Here is an 18476-nt window from a genome sequence, read left to right on the forward strand (position 1 = left end):
GTGTCTCAGGGGTGGCAGAGGTGGATGGAAGAAAATCCACATGTAAGTGGACCCGCACAGTTCAAACCCACACTGTTCAAAAGTCAATTTCATTTACTAGAGACATCAGCATATTAAAACACTAACTTAATTTTGTGAGGATTAAAACATAATAGTAAGAGTGTTTAAAGAGGACAATATATACAGGTTTTGGATTGAGACCTGAGTTCAATATGCTGGTTCTGCCATTTCCTTCCTGTGTTTTCTTAACTTTTCTGAGTTCCAGCTTCTCCATCTGTAAACCAGGGAGAGCAACCACATATCAGATTTGTATTAACAAAAATACCATTTGTAAGGAAGCTTCTAGAGAGCCTTGCCTAACACAGATGGTCATGAGTCTCCTTCTATTATTTGTTTATTTATTTTCTGTTGGTTCTAATGCAATATGACTGATACGCCAGTTTCCTTTGTTAGTTTTGTTTTGAGACAGGGTCTTGGTTTGTTGCTAAAGCTCTTCTCAAACCCCTGGGCTCCAGTGATCTTCCCACCTCAGCCTCCCAAAGTGCTGGGATTATAGGCCTGAGCCGTAGCACCCAGCCCTAGTTTACTTTTCTATCCTAAGAAGCTAAACCTCCAAAAGGGTCACTCTTTAGTATAATGTATGTCACATCCTTTACAGATTATGACACAATACAGCCCATAGGAGGGAGTGTAATACAAAGGGCAAGTTCCAAGGATGGTTCAATTACAAACTTGGCCTGGGCCATTCGTTGTTCAGAGCAAAGTCATTTTTATTGTAATGAAATTTTAAAAGGCAGTTACATTAGTTACACATATACACAACCGACTTAATAACTGTTAATCATAGAGAACATTTAAGAAATACAAATGATTTATCCACAGCACAGTTCACATCCATAAGAAGAAAGAGAAATGGTTAAGTGCTTAAACTGTCCACTGACACCAGCTTATGAAATATTTTTCTTTTCTTTTTTTTTTTTTTTTAAAGGAAACAGATTGTTAAGATGAAGCGAGCTGTCCTGTTCCCGCACAGCCTGTGAAAACTCCATTTTGCCACTTTCAAAGTCAGTGCCCCGCAGGCCCTGGCCCGTTGCTGACCATAACACCAGCTTTGGCCACAAAAGCCAGGGACACCAACATGTGGAAATGTGCCTACACCACTGTGTAGTGCCTCCTTAAGTTGCCCCAGACTCCAGACGGTCAAGGAAAAGGTGAATGTCCAAAAGGCTCATGGCTCCTTAGTACAGGGGTTTGGTGGGGAATGACCCCTGGCAGGTTAGGACACAGCAACTTAGGCCAAGCCCATGTATTCTGGTAATATAAAGAACATTTCTATTCTGACTTGTTATTGGCTAGAGCTGTTCCGGTCACTGGCTTCTTCCTGTTTATGTGGCAGGTGAGAACCGTGATGGAGCAAGGTGAGCCCAGAGAGGTGAGTGTTCACGTTCTCGCATAGCTTATGGGCTGCCCAAAGTGCTGCCGGGAGTGGGGAGACCACCATTCATTCCCTGGGACTGGTTTCTCTCTTGGCTAAAGCTAGAAGGACACTGATGTTTGCACGTGTGGCTAATCTGGAGAACACGTAGTCACGTTATTGACACAGAAGAGTAAAGCTCCCCAGTGTAAGTTCCTTAACAACCAGAATCCCCCCAATCTGCAATATTCACTTCTCATTGAAATAACAACAGTGTAGAATTTGGTATGTTGGAGAGGAGAGCAGAATATGGCTATTTGTGATGGCTGTCACTCCCTGAAGCCAAAGCTAAAAATAAAACTGGGGGGAATGACGCATGGGCAGAGTGTTCTAGAGCCATCCTTGGCCATCCTGTTGCCATCACTGACCCAGTCCTGATGGAGCCTTACTGTGGCTGCATCTGTGTCTTTGCTGTGGCCCGGGTTGTCACTGTACAGACCTCTTCTGTAGGAAGCTGTCTGCTTGTCTGGCCTAAGGAAAGTCAGTTGAAAGTCTAGTAGTTCAGACGAAGTGTTCACCTGGGTCTGTGTATGCGCCTAAGAAAAACCCCCAACTCTCCTCCAAGAAACAGAAGGCAAAAACAAACATAAGACTCCCCGCCAAACTTCCAAACCCACAAGCTAAAGGCTATAAAAAGTCTGTTTTCATTTCACTGAGAAACACTTCTTTGATCCTAAACCTATTTCTGTGCCTTTTTTGGGGGAAATTATTATGCCTATGGCCTGGGGCAAGCTCAAGGCTGCTGGAGGCAGAGGTGGCCCCAAGGGCAGGGCAGGCAGAGAAAGGCCCATTCTGGGGCTGGCCCTGGGAAGATGTGCAGGGTTTCAACCATCTGCCATTTCCCAGAAGTAAGAAAGCCTGTGAGGTTGGAGTGAACACTGCATGCATCTACAATGGAGACCCAATCACCATTATGGACAAAAAGCTCTAGAAAATGCAAAGCTGGGATTAATTTAGAGTCTAGGAACTGCAGTCATGCACAGCTGATGACCAGTCAAAGGCGTTTTACTGAGCAGTGTTTGACTTTTGTAGATTCCCCAGCAACACTGAGCACACGGACCTCCCTGGCCAGACAGGGCTGGGGTTTAATGTGGAGCTTTCAATGGATCACAGCAAATACTCGCTCCAAACTCCTTCCTGCAAGCTAGGTTCACTCCATTCTCAGGTTTCTAGAACCAATGCCACTCTTCCTGGTCCCGCAGAATCCATAGGTAGGGATGCACAGGTTGTTTCTGAGTATTTGTACTACCAACCAGCATCTGCGAGGAGCTACCTGAAGGACTCTGGGAGGAACATAAGGGCTTTCCCAGAGGGTGGGTCCCTTCACCTGCCCTGCGGCAGGCACAGTACCTTTTCTACCATATGGGAGTCAGTGGGCTAATGGGCTGGTCATGAGAAACAGGGAGGGGGCATAATGGTCACAAAAGGAAGAAAACACAAGAGGCTGAAGGAGTCCTTACTAGTGTAAGGGGTGTGGGAGAAGGCAGAGGTCCCTGAAAACACGGGGATGGATTCTCACATACTCTTCAAATCCAAGAGAAGCAAAGCAAGCCAGGGATCATGGGCTCAGAGGTCAGCCAGGCAGAAGCTTCTAGAGTCAGCTCTTGTTCCTGTCTTGAGACCACCAGAGAAATATGTGGCAGAACCAGAACTGGAACCCAAGTCTTCTGCCCCTGAGACCTGCACTCTGTGCCTCCCAGAGCTGCTGTTCCTCCAGTCGGGCTGAAGAACAAAGGCTCAGGTGGCCAGGAGGAAAGTGTTTCACAGTGCCCATGTGAGGACACCTGGACATCCTACCCTGCTGTCTACATCTGTAGAGAAGGGACTGGCCTCTGACCTCAAGGCATGCTGTCCTACAGGCTCTGGGCAGCCACAAGGTCTTCCTCTCACCAGTGGGGCAAGGATGAGACATGCTTATGTGGGACCAGGAACACAGCTGTTCAGATCCAATTGGGAGGAGGGTGAGTGCTCCCATGGGGCTCCTGTGAGAGGAAGGGGGTGCTTCCTCTAAGAGGAGGAGCTTGAATCTGCACCAGGGGCTTGGACCAAAGGACTGACCTACCCATGTGAGCACACCCCTAGCTGTGCCTCCCGGTGACCCTGTTGAAGTGCCAGCCTGTTAGCCTAGCTCCCAGACCCTGGGCCGAGCATCCTCTGGTCATGGCCGGCGCTGCTGAGCTTGGGGACAGGGCCACACATTTTGGCTCTCTACATACTCTGGATTCTATACACTCACGCTGGCCACACATGACAGACACAAGGCACAACACATCCATCAGGACAGCAAGTTCATGTCACACAGCACAAATTATATATGTCCCACGGCGCGATGGATGCACAGATAGACCAGTGGAGCTGAGGGGCAGATGCCTCTGTGTCTCTGTGCTTCTTGGTTCCAGCTGGTGGAACAAGGGCTGTGCACTCTGCTTGCCTATTTTTCCAGCATTTCCCCAGAGCCCCACGCATCCATCAGAAGGGAAAAGCAAGACGAAATCTGCTTTCAGCATCCTGGGCAGGCCTACTGGTGCTGCTTGGTCACTCTGGGCACCAGCTGAACTTTCATGGGTATAAATTGTCTATTAAGAGATTATTCACAACCAAATTTAAGGACCCACTAGGCTCACCTCCTGAGCACACACAGATAAAATACAATAAATACAACTGATCCCCTAATGTCTGCCAGGGCCCCTGGTCAGTGGCCGAGCAGCCACGGCTGCAGGGGAGAGTGGAGCAATGACGCGCCTGGGGACACACAGCGGGGGAGATGGCTTCTGGTTTGGGGGGCCCGCAGCAGGGCAAGCAGGGTGAGGGTTAGCCTCGTTCACACGGGCGTCGACATCACAGTATGGGTGGCACTGTACAACAGGAGCCTTGCTCTGCCTGCAGCTACTCAGAAAACGGTGGAAACATGCCCAGGTCGGCAAAGTCTTCGATGTTATAGTTGCCAGTCCCCTGGCTTGGATCTCCCGGCATGGGCAGCATGTCCTGCAGAGGAGAGGAAAAGAGAGCCACAGGGGAGTCAGCTCCTCTGTCCGTACACTGGGCATGTCCCAGAAGCCCCACCTGCACTCACCCTCATGGCCATCCCTAAAGGGGCAGCCCAGAGGTCCTCCCCAGCCTTCTGCAGGATGCTTTGGAGGGGTCCTCAAATGTCTGAGATGCTGGGAAACTGTTCTCCCCAAGGAGCTGTTGTGACAGCAGGTAAATGGCATTAGGACACACCCTTTGTCTATCTAAGGTTGAGTCAGGGACCCAGGGTAGACGAGAGCCTCATTGGCAGGGAGACCCCAGGCTGGCCCCAAGCAAGGTGCACATAGCAGATAGCAGATGGCCAAAATGCAAGAGAAATCCAACGCAGAGTGGAGTGGAAGCAGGATGTGTGTGGAGACCTGGGTGGCCTGTCTTCCATGTTTATCTTAGTGCAGGGACAAATCCCTGAATGGTTAGATTTCAGTTTCAACACATCTTTCAAGTTCTCTGGGCCTCAGATGACCCATCCAGAAAACGGGAATAGCACTATTTCAATGTCTTACAGTCAATTCCTCAATATGTGTTCTGTTGAATTCTCAGCCCATGTGATGCTCTGTGAGAAAAGAATTCTGTGGACAAATAAGTTTGGGAAACAAGGCACACTTTGCCTACCTCCTAGGCATCCATAGTCCTCATTGGTGTAATAAAAGTTCTGATATGTCCTGCAATAAAGAAACTTAATAACTTTGTTTAACCAGTGTTTCTTAAGCTTATTTGGCCAAGAATTCTTTTTAGCATCGTGACTATGAAGATCCATGTCAGGAAATTCTGCCTTACAGGGTTACTGTGGGGCCTCAGAATGGGCAAGGAACAATGCCTTACAGAAGGAGGAAGGAGGAGAGAAGGCTGCAGTCAAGGGAGGCAGGCGAAGGCCTGGGTGAGCGGTTCCCCTGCACATTCACAGAATGCTACGCTGAGTGACATCTGAGTCCCAGGACTTTGTCTGTGAAGACACAGCTGACCCTGGCAGGAGAGGGGCTTGGGATGAGGGTAGGGTCAATGGAGCACTGATTCTTGAGAAGGAGGGGTTGCGATCCTGGGAGTCTCAGAACCCTCCCACAACATGGTTCCTGCCCCCATCATTGCTTTGCAGGGCAGGGCTGGTGCATGCAGGAGGTGCCTGGGTTCCTGTTACAAGGACCTGGAGGGATGAGCTGAGCTCTTGGCTGAGGGGGAGTTAATGGGCTCGTACCTCCATTTGAAGCCTTCCAGTAGGAATGTTTCTGGCTGAAAGTTGAGCCAAGGAAGCCCACAAGGGGCAGGGCCCTGCTCTGTGGGGCTGCAGCGGTGCCATCCCCAGCCACACAGTCTGCCTTAGGCACACGGGATGGTCTAGAAATGTCTCAAATAATGGAGAGTTTCTAGGTGCCCAGGTATCCTCAACCAGGGACTCTCCCTGAGCTTAACCACAGAGGAGAGCAGAGCCAGGGCAAGGCTGGCACTGAGCAAGGGACTGGGTGGGGATGTCCTCCACATCCTGGGGGCTATGGTGGGGAAAAAGAGGGTCAGCAAGTGACAGACAGCCAAGCCTGGGAGTACCTGCAGCTCTGAGGAGAGACCCCCTTCGGCCTTGGTTTTGTGCCTCTCCCTTGGATAGCTCTGGAGTCTGAGAAGCATGTCCAACTGCAGCCTGCCCTATTGTTTGGCTTAGCTCAAAGGCTACCTCGGCCCCTTCTCCTTCCCACATGCACCTGACGTTTCTGGCTGAGTAGGATGGGGCCTTCTACTCCTGGACTCCCTCTAGCCCAGGCTGGGCCAGAACTCACGATGGCTATCGGGCAGGCGGTGGTGCGGCAGAGCCCGAGGGGGAAAGGAAGCAGAGAGAAGGCGCCGGTACCTACGAGAAGGCGGTGCTCGCTCGATTTACCTGGAACACTTCAGTCTGACCGGGCTGCTGGTGGGAGTGCTGCTCACCGCTCTGCTGGCCATGGTGCTGGCTTTGCCACTGCGACCAGACTTCTGAGGGCCGCCCTTGGAACTGCCCGCTACTTTGTCCACTTTCAGCTGAAAGATCCAACATACAGGACACTTCCTTTAAAAGCCATCCCTTGGTTCTGTGAGACCTAAGAACCACTGCGGCTGGAGGGCCTCCTGCTTCTGAAAGGCATGTTCCATCCAGAGCTGGAGGAATGCATTTGCTATCCTCGTCTTTCTCACTGACTGACAGATCATAAATTGAGGGGGATAAGAGACACAGGAGCCCTTTGCCCAATGTGCAGGTACTTGGCCAGAGAGGGTGGCTCTTCCTGAGGTCACCTGCCAGATGACTAGGTGCTTTAAGCCTTGGAGCGCTCCTTGCACTTGGTGACTGTGCACAAAGGCCTCCTGCGGGCATCTGGGGACAAGGGGCATGTCTGTGGCATGCAGAGCGTAGGCTGACAGAGGCTCTGTCCTCGGCAGTATGGTGTTGGCATGAGAAAGAAGACACACCTGCCCCTGCTCCTGACTCCCTCTTGGTCCATCGAATGCTCTTGAAAGGCATCTGGCCCCGCTAGAGGAAAAGCCTCACCTTGGCATTCCCCTGAGAACTGCCAACCTCAGCCTCTGCCTCCTGAGCAACTCCTCGGAAGCCACACACGCATGATACAAGGTCCTCCTACAGGGCCAAGCACCACAGTCTTTTCCGGCCTGGCTCTTTGGCAGAGTGGTTTTTTATTTGCATCAGTTTGTTTGAGGGGGAAGAAATTTGGGCACTGGTCAGAAAAGATAAGGTTCCTCTGTGGGAATCAGCAAATTCATTTATAAATGAGAGCCACTTTGCTTCTGTCTACAGTTTATACAAAAAAATAGCCAATGGAAAAAACAAAAAACAGGAAACATAGGTGGAATTTTTTTTTTTTTTTTTACATATGAGAAAGTCTTACTCCACTGCCCTGGCTGGAGTGCAGTGGTGCAATCATAGCTCACTTCAGCCTTGAAATCCTGGGCTCAAGAAATCCTCCAGCCTCAGCCTTCCAAGTAGCTGGGACCACAGGCTCATGCCACAATGCCTGGCTAATTAAAAAACTTTTTTTTTTTTTTTAGAGATGGGGTCTGGCTATGTTGCCCAGGCTGGTCTCAAACTCCTGGCCTCATGCAATCCCCCTGCTCTGGCCTCCCAAAGCCCTGGGATTACATGAGTGAGCCACTGTGCCTATCCAATAAGTGCAATTTTGTCTAAAAACATTTTTGAGATTCAACCAAAGAGGAGGCTTAAAAAATACCCTTCAAAGAGGATACCTTTAAGGAACATCAAAAATCTTAGAAACTTTTTTTCTTGTTTCAAATCATTCAGTACCATTTTGGAAACAATGGACTCTCTATCAAACTCTGAGTGGCAAGACAAGCTCCATCTTGTCACATACTACTCTTTCCAAAAGTCATGCTGGTCACAGGCAAGACTCAGGCCCTACCCAACCCCCAACCTGGGCACTGCATTAATGAGAGGCCAGGTTAGAAAGCGTTCAGGGAGAAGAATCTCTCTCTTTCCCTCTCTCTCTCTCACCCATCCACCCATATATAATGCCTGAGATGTAAAGGGCTTTAATAAAACACATAAGGTCCCTTTAATGCCTTACCATTGGTGCTTTTCAAACTCTACATGATGACAATAGTTGGTAAAGAATTCTATAAAATTGAGGCAGGGTACAACTCCCTTCCTTAGCGTAAGAGAGATTTAAATCTATTGTGCACACGGGATTCTGTTACGGAAAATTCATCCGCTAATGTGAAATGTCTTCTCCTAATAATCCCACACAAGACCCCGAGGGCCAGGAGGAACTCTTTCATAGAAGCGTGTCCACGGGCCTCATTAACTGGCTTAGCAGAGGGAAGGCTGGGTCCACAACTGTGGCAAAGTTGAAACAGCAGCATCGCCAGCTGGAGCCACAAGGAAATTTCCACCTGACAGGCACCTGTCCCATTCTGGAAGCCTGCAGAGGCTGGGCACAATATTGGGCCTTCAGCGGGTCCATGTTGCTTGGCAGGAGGGTGGAGGGACATAGCCACCGGTGCCGAAGGAAGGGCATGATAGACTGGGGCAATGTCCTAACACATTCAGGGAGCTGACTGCCATGCAGGGTCATCCAGGATGCTGCTGCAATGACGGCTTCCTTGGGGCTTGCCCATCACAAATCAATGCCCTCAGTCCTTCCTCTTTAAGGCACATACCTACCTCTCCTTCCCTTTGCCATCAACATTTACAGCCACCCACACACACAGCATCTTCTCTTTTCCCTCCCTTCTCAACCCTGTGCAATTACTCTACTGCCAGGCCCCATCCAACAGGCATTTGAAGAGTGCCCATTCTTCTCAATCTCTCTTGAGTATCCAACACTCTTTCTCATTCTGTTTGAAACTATCTTGTTGACTTCCAGGACTGAAGTTGATTTTGGTTCTGCTACTTCTTACACTACTCTTTCTCAAGTGCCTCCTGGTCCTTACTTTAAGTGACCCTGTCTCTTAATATATGTTGAAAGCAGGGGTCTGAGTCAGGCCTTCCCTCTCATCAACAAACAAGAAGGAAATAACCTCTTCTAGTCTCATGAACTGACTCATTCATTTATTCACTTGGCAAATATTTCCTTAGCTCCTGCTCTGACGTGAGCTCCATGCTGGTACTGTACATACACTGGAGAATGAGATCGTTTCTCTCTCAACAAGCATACAGCATGGTTGGGAAAGGGAGCAAACAGATGATTCTGCACAGGTGAGAGCTGCTCTAAGAGTCAGAAGAACTAGAATAAAAACGCTTACGAAGGATACCTAACTAATCATGACAAGTAGAAAAGGTTTTTCAGAGATCTCAGATGACACTAGAAGGGGAATTAGTAATTAATCGGGTATAGGGCTTGGAGGTGAGGTTGAAAATAATTCTAGAGGAAAGGGTCAATCTGTTCAAAGGCCTGATGGTGAAAGAGGTCTTGGTTCATCCGGGCATCTACAGGTGGCTCAGGCTGGAAGAGGAACAGAGTGAGATCAGGCAAGTCATAAGAGATAAGGCTGGAGGGTAAGCCAAGGGTCAGGTTCCACACTATCAGTATGACCAACTTTGGGGACAACAGAGAAACACTGAAGGTTTTTAAGCAGAAACAGAAAGCATACAGATGTGGATGGTCCATGGGTAGGTGGACAAAAAGAGAGGGAAAGAGGCCAACTGAGAAAGGAATGGGGTAGACAGGAGGAGAGGGAAGGAGCCAGATAGGAGGAGGCTGCTGTAGCAATCCTTGCAAGAGATGACAGTGGCTCAAAACACGGAACAAAAGCCAGCTACAGAGCAGTGGGTGGATTTGAGATGTGATGGAGAAGGAGGTGCCTAGGCTTGTTGATTGATTACTGGCTGTGCTGAAGGGCGTGAGTGGGAAGAGCTAGGGATGATAAACTCGTGTTTCTGGTGGTATTGACAGTCCCAGCTTCCTAAGCTTTGGCTCCATCCATCCCTGCCATGCCTAAGCAGTATGAAAGACACCTTAAGCTCTCCATGCCTAAAGCAATATCTCACCTCCTCACATAGTCTGGAGGGGAAGAACACAAGCATAGGCTCTTTCCCCTCACTCCCACATCACGTCTAATCAGTGGCTGGGATTGGCTGAGTTCCCACTCCCCTAAATACCATCTCTCAACTCCTACCTGCTTTCCTCTATTCTCACTGCCCCAACCAGTGCTGTGAGTCATGGCCACACCCAATGCCCCCATAACCACACAGCTACTGGTGTGATCTCCCTCCAACAGTAGTCCACTGCTTACAGACTGCTTAGTGGCTGACCACGGTCTATGCAGTAACATTCATGTTCTGGATGTTGGCATAAAGATCCTTCGCAATCTCGATCTATTTTTAGCCTCATCTCCCACTTCATATCTAACTCCAGCCCCTCTTGCCCTAGTCACATGACAATACTTGCATGTCCCCCATGATGCCACACGCAGTTATATCTCTGTGCTACTGCACATGTGTTCTCTCTGTCATGTACATCCTTCCCTTTCTCTGTGCCTAGATAATTCTAGTCAGGTTCAAAGCCCTAATCAAGGTGACCTTGTGTGGCTGACTTCCTCAGTCACTGTCTCCTTTTAGCTTGCCTGTGGCCCATCACACTATATTGATTTACTCCAAATTGTGAGGACTTGAGGCCAAGGACCATATCTATGTCTACCCCAGGCTTTACTGAAAATAGTGCTTGGAATATAGGGGAGTCTTCAACAAGAACTTGCTGAGGGAAGAAGGAAGGAAGGGAGGGAGGGAGGGAGAGAGGGAGGGGAGTGAGAAGGAAGAACATGAACATTCCGTGAAGTTTTATTTCTATTTGCATTTGAGGTTTTCTGGGTATAATGAAATAAGCACACATTCTCTCACCAGTCTTACCTCAGGGATAGCCATAGATGAGGAAGGGTGGAGGGGAATAATGATTAGAGGAAGATTAGCTCTCTATTCATATTTTGGGTACTTGATTCTATTAATTACATACGCCAGATTTCAGAATAAAAATTCTTAATTTCTGCAAGGGGAAAAAAATCAGTTAACAGGATTGCTTTGGAAATAGTCAAGGAAGAATTTTGGGAGTACTGACCATGTGCACATCCTATGACTATATGTTATGAATCATGCTAGGTATTTTACATTATTTCAATTCATCTTTTCTTCACTCTGACTCTAAGAACCATGAGCCCATTATCCACATTTTTCAGATAAGGAAACGGAGACTCAAAGACATCAAGAAATTAGCCCAACTCATTTAGCCTACAAATGCCAGACCCAGGGTTTGAACCTAGATCTTTCTGACACTGATGGCCACGTGCATTCATTTGATACAGTGTTTAAATCGAAGGCCTACTTTATACCTAATACTGAGTAGCATGTTGGTAATGCAGTGATGGTCAAACCTGGCCACTGAGAATGTTACTAGGCAAGCAGAATTGCTATGAGCTCTTACAAGGGAAGTCCAGGCTACCATAGGAGGACCTGGGACTGGGCCCTCACTCAGATTTGAGTCTTTCTAGAGGAAGTTACATCCAAACAGATGACCTGAAGAATGAGTTCACTGGCCATGTGCTGGAAGAGATAAGCGGAAAGTCCTCTTTTCAGCCTCTGCTACTGAAAGTATATTTATTTTTTCTCCTGAACTGTATTGACCACTCTGACCAGATAGTTAGCAAGAACTTCAACGTAATCTCTCCTGGATAACAGAGGATTGTGGGTTCTTAACCTAAATCTGACTGACCTGCTCTGCATATAAATGGCGAGAAGGGGCTTCCCATGGCTCACCCCACAGTGTACCTACAAGCCTCTTTCTGGAAAAACAAACAAACAAACAAACAAACAAACAAAAAAACCCAGTGGTCACCAAAATCCTTGTATTACTTTATTGTTCTAAAGCCACCTACATAGTTACAAACTATGAGCTGAGTTCTAGCCATGCTGTGTTTCTTTCACTCTGGTGGCTTCCTGAGCATGGGCTGGGCTGCTACAGCCCTGGCTGGTGCATGGGCCACCTCTCAGCCCAGAGAGACTGTGTTATGGGCTGATAACACCTGGGCCAGCTGCTTCCAGACCACAGGTCAGAGTCTTGAGGAGCTTGTGGGTTCCTAGGTCATAGAGGAAGGGATGACATTCCTCCTTTTTTAAAAATGTGAAGCTCACTGCTATCATTCTCTTCTCATTAACATTTTTCCTTGTGAGGTTCAGCTGATTTGGAAATTGCCCTAAGACTTAAGGCTCACTCGAAGTCCTCCTTGGAGGTCCTATGTCGTTGGGTTTAGCTCGGTGGTTCCCAATCGAGTGATTTTGCGCAACCCCACCCTGCCACCAAACCAAGGGGGACATTTGGCAATGTCTGGAGACATTTGTCATTATCATAAACAGAGAAATCCTAGTAGGTAGAGGCAGGGAGATGCTGCTGAACCCCCTATAAGGAACAGACAGCTCCCCCCACATCAAAAATTATCCAGCCTAAAATGTCAATAGTGCTGACACTGAGAAACCCTGCTGGATAAAGGAACAAAGTGCACCAAAAGGGCAGCTCATTCTCTTACAAATTGCCTTCTAGGCAGAAGAAAAATGCACCTCACAGCAAGGATTACAGTCTTTCTGAGCCTTCTAGCAAAGGCCTCACCTTTTCAACACTAACTAGTATTAGGGATGGGGAGGTCTACAATTCCCCACAATTCACTAGTAAAAATGTCCGGGACCGAGCTTTGTGGGCAGGAGCTGAGGAGGAAGAGGGTGCATGGTGTCTGCAAACATTTTAGATCAGCGAAATCCTACCGGCTCCCTGCCTGTGCTTAGCCTACCCTGTTCCCCTATTTCAAATTATGCCTTTCGTTTCTTACTCCAGATATTTTTGGAATAATAAATTCTTTTTGTTTGTTTGTTTGTTTGTTTGTTTTAGATGGAGTCTTGCTCTGTCATCCAGGCTGGAGTGCAGTGGTGCAATCTCGGCTGACTGCAACCTCCACCTCCCAGGTTCAAGCAATTCTTCTGCCTCAGTGTGTACCACCATGCCCGGCTAAGTTTTGTATTTTTAGTGGAGACAAGGTTTCCCCATGTTGGCCAGGCTGGTCTCGAACTCCTGGCCTCAAGGGATCAACCTGCCTCGGCCTCCCAAAGTGCTGGGATTACAGGTGTGAGTCACCACACCCAGCCTGGAATAACAAATTCTTTCAATTCCCCTCTCCAAAGTGAATATAGGCTGGGTGGAGCAGGCTGGGATGGACATGGCTCTTTTACGAAAGGGCAATGTGTTCTGGATGTGTTTCTCGATCTTTGTAAAAGACGTTCATCCCCAGAGTTGTTAGTTTATTTACTGTGACCTGATTTAATCTTTATCGACCTGATCTGACTTGTGTCATGCGTGGATGAATTGCTTTAGAGAAGCTGGGAAGCATGTAGGGAACAAGGAGCTATGGACACGCTGGTGCTTGCCAAGACATTGTATCTGGAAGCATGCTGCTAAGAAAATAATGTAACTTAGATCCTATATATGTGTATGCCACACCTGAAGCAAGTCAGGGAATTAAAACCTGATCTGCTACAGCACCTTTGAGCCATTTCTCTTTGAGCAACCTGTGCCTTGGCTCCCTGCATTTCTCCAAGAAACAAGGTAATATCAACAAGCAGATGCCTGGCAGTAGTTGAAATGAAAAGAAACTGAGCAATTTGAGGATTCAGGTCATATACATTCTTGTCAGTTATCAATTTATTGCCTCTTAGCTCTAAATCCATCCTTCTTTGCCCTGTTTTATGATACTGAAACTACACCCTGCAAACAGTTCTCCTTTGTCAGTGAGTGCAGCATTAGGCTTTCTTAACAGAGGACGCTGGAGAGACAAGCAAGGTGTTGCAGCGAAGTGTCTTCTCTTCCTGGATCAGGTGTTTCTTTCCTCCTGCAGTGTGTCTAGCAGCAGTGTGCAGGATGTCAGGGTGCTCCCTCTTCAGCACATTTCTCTACTACCCAGAGGCTGCTTCCTGTGAATCAGTTTTACCTGCGGTCACTCCCTGCGGAAATTCTTGGCCATCTGGTAGGTGGGTGTGTAGAGCATTTCTGGTCCATCTGCACCCCCTACTGAGTGTCTCAGTCAGCTGGCAGGCTGCTTTTACAGACCCACTGCAGTCCAGAGCCTCTGTAGTGTGTTACCAAGACAGATGCACATTCTCCAATAAGGGCTGAACCTCAGGATTTGTGGGGTGGGTTCTCCTCTTCCACGTTCTCAGTTCCTGTCTTGTCTACTTTCCCTTAGCCTTAGAGGTGGAAGTTGCTGCCCACGTTTATTATTCCTGTATTCCTCAGGGTCCTTCTTAATCATCTTTTATTAGTCACAAAATCTTTAAATTTTTCCTGTTCAAATCACTGGCATGGTTTCTGTCTCCTGACTGGGCCCTACAGGCACAACACTTTCCCCACTTACTTTGTTAAGGGAATAAATGCTTGGATTTTTCAGGGCTTACGTAAATGGATTGTGTCGTTTCCTAGTGGATGCTACATTTCAAATGGCTAGGTTTTTGCTGGGACTGGACTCAAAATGAAAATGAAACTAAGACTGGAAACACAAGTATGACAGCAGTAAAGCGCAAGATAACTTGAAAGGCCTGAAATGGAAGAAATGCTTTGACTTGACTCCTGAAGTCTTGTGGAACAAAACCAGCATGTGTTTCACAGAAACGGCTGAGACAGAGGCAGGGCTGTTTTTTCTCATTCAATGTATAAATAGTCTACAAAGCTATCCTGAGGAGTCTGAAACAGTTGAAGAACTGTTCAGAAGTGACATGCTATGCTTGTCACAACTCGATGTCTGCCCCTGGTCCACCAATGGGTGATGTCCGGCAAGTCTGCTCAGCAGGCATTTCAAACCTCTTGCCTGCTCCAGCCAGCCGGAAGCGGGAAGTTGGGATCGACTGTGCTATCTCTCTGGGCTCTGGCCATGGATAATGATCTGAGGCCAGGTACTGTGGGGTGTTGCCATGCCTGGGAACCCATTCGTGTCACACCAATAGGCCCCAGGGCTGCACAGAAGGCACTGGGAAGCCACTCAGATGTGCCCATGCTGGGCTAGGGTGTGTGTCCATTGCAAATGTAAACACTGCCTGTTTTTTAAGCCTGTTTTGTGCTTAATAATTAATGAAACTGACCATTAATGAGGCAGACTGCTCTGTTCCTTCTCCACTCACCGATTCTTACCTGCTTTGTTCTTTCTCCACTCACCCACACTTACCTGCTCTGTTCTCTGCACCCTTTCCCACTGTGCCCTCAGGAGTAACCATCCTCACTAACGAACAACCCTTGGGTCCTCTTCCTAACCACACATCCTCTTTCTTCTGTCCTTAACCAAAGCCTGCCCTCTTCTCCCAGCCAGGACTCCACTTCTTTGAAGCCCTGTGGAGTAAAGGCTGACCCTGTGGTCAGAAGGGGGTCTGGTGTCCACCCATTTTCCAGGGCCCCCCTACACCTCTGATGTGAACCCCAACACCTTATCCTGGGTTCCCTCTGCCTGCACTGGGAGCTTTCCTCCAGCAGCGTACTCATCACAGATGATGACAGCAACCCCTCACCTCGAGGTCTCCCTCTCTCTCCCAAGACTGAGCCTCCCTTCCTGCTCTCCTGCTCAGCTTCATCCCCACTCCATCACCTGCTCACTCCACCACAGCCTGGCTTTCAACACATTCTCCCTGCATCCTATTCCATGCAAACAGCTGTGGCCAAAGGTAACACGTGATGCACTGATGGCAAGGCCATAGGAAACTTCTCAGTCCTTCATTTCTTGATTTTATACTCTTTTTTCATGCTGTCATTGGAAGGGTTCCAGCCCCTTTCTCATGAATGTACATCAAGGGACATCTGCTGGGACATCCAATTCTTGCTTAATTCTGAGGTCCCCTGTGAATGGATTTGAAAATGATGGTAAGCACAGAGTAGTGATGGGAGCACAGTCTCAGACGTACTGCCCAGCTTTGATTCTTGGCTCCAAAGGCATGATTCTGCTATTATCAGCTACAGTAAGTTAGCCTGGGTAAGTTTTCTGACCTCAGTGTGCCTTAGTTTACTTATCTGTGAGATGGGAATAATAATGATATCTCCTTCTTAGGGCTATTGTGGGTACTGAATGAATGCTACATGCTAGCGTATAATAAAATAAGCACCCAGTACGGGCAGGCTGCTATCATTACTATTATTATCACCCGAGTGTGAGATAGCTTGAAGGCAAAGGTAAAAAAATGGTCACCGAACCTGGAGCCCCATCTGTGTTGAGCCTGTTCTTGGCTATCAGTGGTGCAGTATCCTCAGCCCAGGGCTTTGTCCTTCCTGTGTCCCATCTCAATTCATACTTCAGGGCCTGGCATTTGTTTAGTGGAGACTAGACAGAGGCATGGAGCTAAAGGCACTGGATGGTTGGGGCAGGGAAGTGGCCTGCCCACCTGTCTTGTCACGGCCACAGTGGGATGCTCCGAGACCTTGCCAGGGTTACGTGTTAGCTCTGCTCCGAAGCCTCTCTTCACCCCATCAGACATAATGACTCTCCTGGCCTGCAGCCACAAGGGCCCCCACACAGACCATGGCTGCTGCAACTGCAGACTGTCCTGCCTGCCTCCCTTTACCTGTCTATCTCCCCTGCCCCAGTCTCTGGACTGTGTCTTTCTCTGGGTGGGGACCAGGTCTCCTGTCTTCTGCTTTCCAGTGCTGATTTGGGGCCTGACAATGAAGGTTTTTTTGAGTAGATCAGTGCCAGATAGTCCCTGCGCTTCCAGGAAGGACTAGATACCCAGGGGGACTTGAGTCTACGAGGCCCACCTTCAGGAGGAGATGAAGGGGTCTCTCCACACCCAGGTGAGGAACCAGATGTGGAGAAGGATCTCATGTGTGACTGCAGGAAGATGGATGCTGTCCTGAGAAACAGGATTCTGGGCTCAAGATGGTAATTGTGCTGAGTGCCTGGATGACTCGAAAGCAACTGCCATGGGGTTTCTCCTTCCTCAAACGGGGTGCTGTGCTTCTAAACTTGGTTCCAGTGAATTGTGTGGCAAGAATGCTTAACAGGTGAACAGGAGAACACACTGCAAGTAAATGTGACTAAGGCTGGAGGGACAAGCATGGCCTCAGGAAATGCTGTGCCCCAAGACCTTGGGCTGAGTGTGGCAGACATGCTGCTATTAGCAGAGGAGGTGGGGAGGGGTGGGCAGCAGATGACAACTCCCCATTGTGTGCTAGGGGCTCTGCACAGCATTTTTCTTTCTTTTGTCTTTTCAGACAGGGTCTCATTGTGTTGCCCAGGCTGGAGTGCAGGGATGTGATCATGGCTCACTGCAGCCTCAACCTCCTGGGCTCAAAGGATCCTCCTACCTCAGCCTCCTGAGTAGCTAGAACTACAGGCATGCACCACACCTAATTTTTTTTTTTTTTTTTGTAGAGACGGGGTTTTGCTATGTTACCCCGGCTAGTCTCGAACTCCTGGGCTCAGGTGATCTGCCACCTCGACCTTCCAAAGTGCTGGGGTACAGATGTGAGTCACCACGCTCTGCCTGCACAGAATTGTTCATAAGGCTGACAGGCAAGCAGTTCTAATGGAAGCTTTTAACTTGCCACATGGAAATTCAGATGTTTGGGCTCGGCTTCATGCTCATCTGAAGAATCAATTCTGTAGAGAAAAGCTCTACGAGCTGCACTGCTGGGTGTCACCCGGTGACCTCACTGTGAGAAAGCAGGCACCAGCTCGGACTTCTTACAAGGACCATGGGTCTCTTATGAGCCTGTCTTGACGTGGAGCGGAGCCCCAGCCCTGGGAGACATGCTGAGGAGGTTCCTTAAACACGTGGAGAGTGGGCAAGGCCCAGGATCCTGAGAGATGCACAGGACACAGCGGTTCCTTAACCCTCTATGGCCTGAGGTTTTGTTAACAAAGTAAGATACGTGTTTTTAATATTTAAAAGAAAGAGAAAACTTTGCAGGATTATTTATGCAATTGATTGTCTCTATAGCTATTCTCTAGTGTCTTTAAACAAGACTATAAGGTTTTTGAGTTGGGGGACCTGAAAATCCTTGCTAGGGCCATAATGGGTTAAAATGGTATTTAGATCACATCACAGCACAGGAACATCATCCCAGTGCCTTGAAAATGATAAAGCCAAATCACAAAGCCAAGGCCTAAGCATCCAGTCTCTTAGGAACACCATAGGCCTCCTCATAGCCAGAGAGAGAGGAGGTGCTTGGAAACCTCCGGGCCTTGTTTTGGTAGCTGGGAGCCTGGAGCTCAGCCTCCTGAATTCAAGATGTTCAGAAAGCATTTTTGCTTTCTGGCTTTCCCAGAATCTCATTCCCTCATTCCCCACCTACCGAACCCTGGAGTCCTGTTGGCAAGGCTGGAGTAGGCATTCCCACTTGGTGAGGAGGTAGCTGGGCTGGAGAGGGGGCTGTAGGAAGAGGGGTCTGCCGGGTAGGTGTGGCTCGTTCCAATCCCAAAGGGAGATGACTGAGTCTTGCTGGACTGAGATGGGATTTGCTATAATCAGGAC

The 18476-nt window shown here is 48.5% G+C and overlaps 1 protein-coding gene across 2 annotated transcripts in view; it reads right to left on the reverse strand.

Moving 5' to 3' along the window:
- Positions 1-749: 749 nt before the first annotated feature.
- Positions 750-18476, reverse strand: part of ARNT2 (aryl hydrocarbon receptor nuclear translocator 2) — a 210886-nt gene continuing 193159 nt past the window's right edge. Inside the window, exons 17-19 of one of the 2 annotated variants that reach the window (XM_033189223.1) lie at positions 18298-18463; positions 6372-6508; positions 750-4459 (exon numbers count right to left, since the gene is read on the reverse strand). In XM_033189223.1, the coding sequence (XP_033045114.1) occupies positions 4361-4459; positions 6372-6508; positions 18298-18463 (402 nt within the window). In that variant the 3' untranslated portion in view covers positions 750-4360. Of the gene's footprint in view, positions 4460-6371; positions 6509-13649; positions 15847-18297; positions 18464-18476 lie in introns of those variants that run through there. The other variant, XM_033189224.1, reaches the window with a different exon arrangement.

The sequence above is a fragment of the Trachypithecus francoisi genome, unplaced genomic scaffold (assembly GCF_009764315.1).
Source record: "Trachypithecus francoisi isolate TF-2019V2 unplaced genomic scaffold, Tfra_2.0 Lachesis_group3, whole genome shotgun sequence".
Lineage (NCBI taxonomy): Eukaryota > Metazoa > Chordata > Mammalia > Primates > Cercopithecidae > Trachypithecus > Trachypithecus francoisi.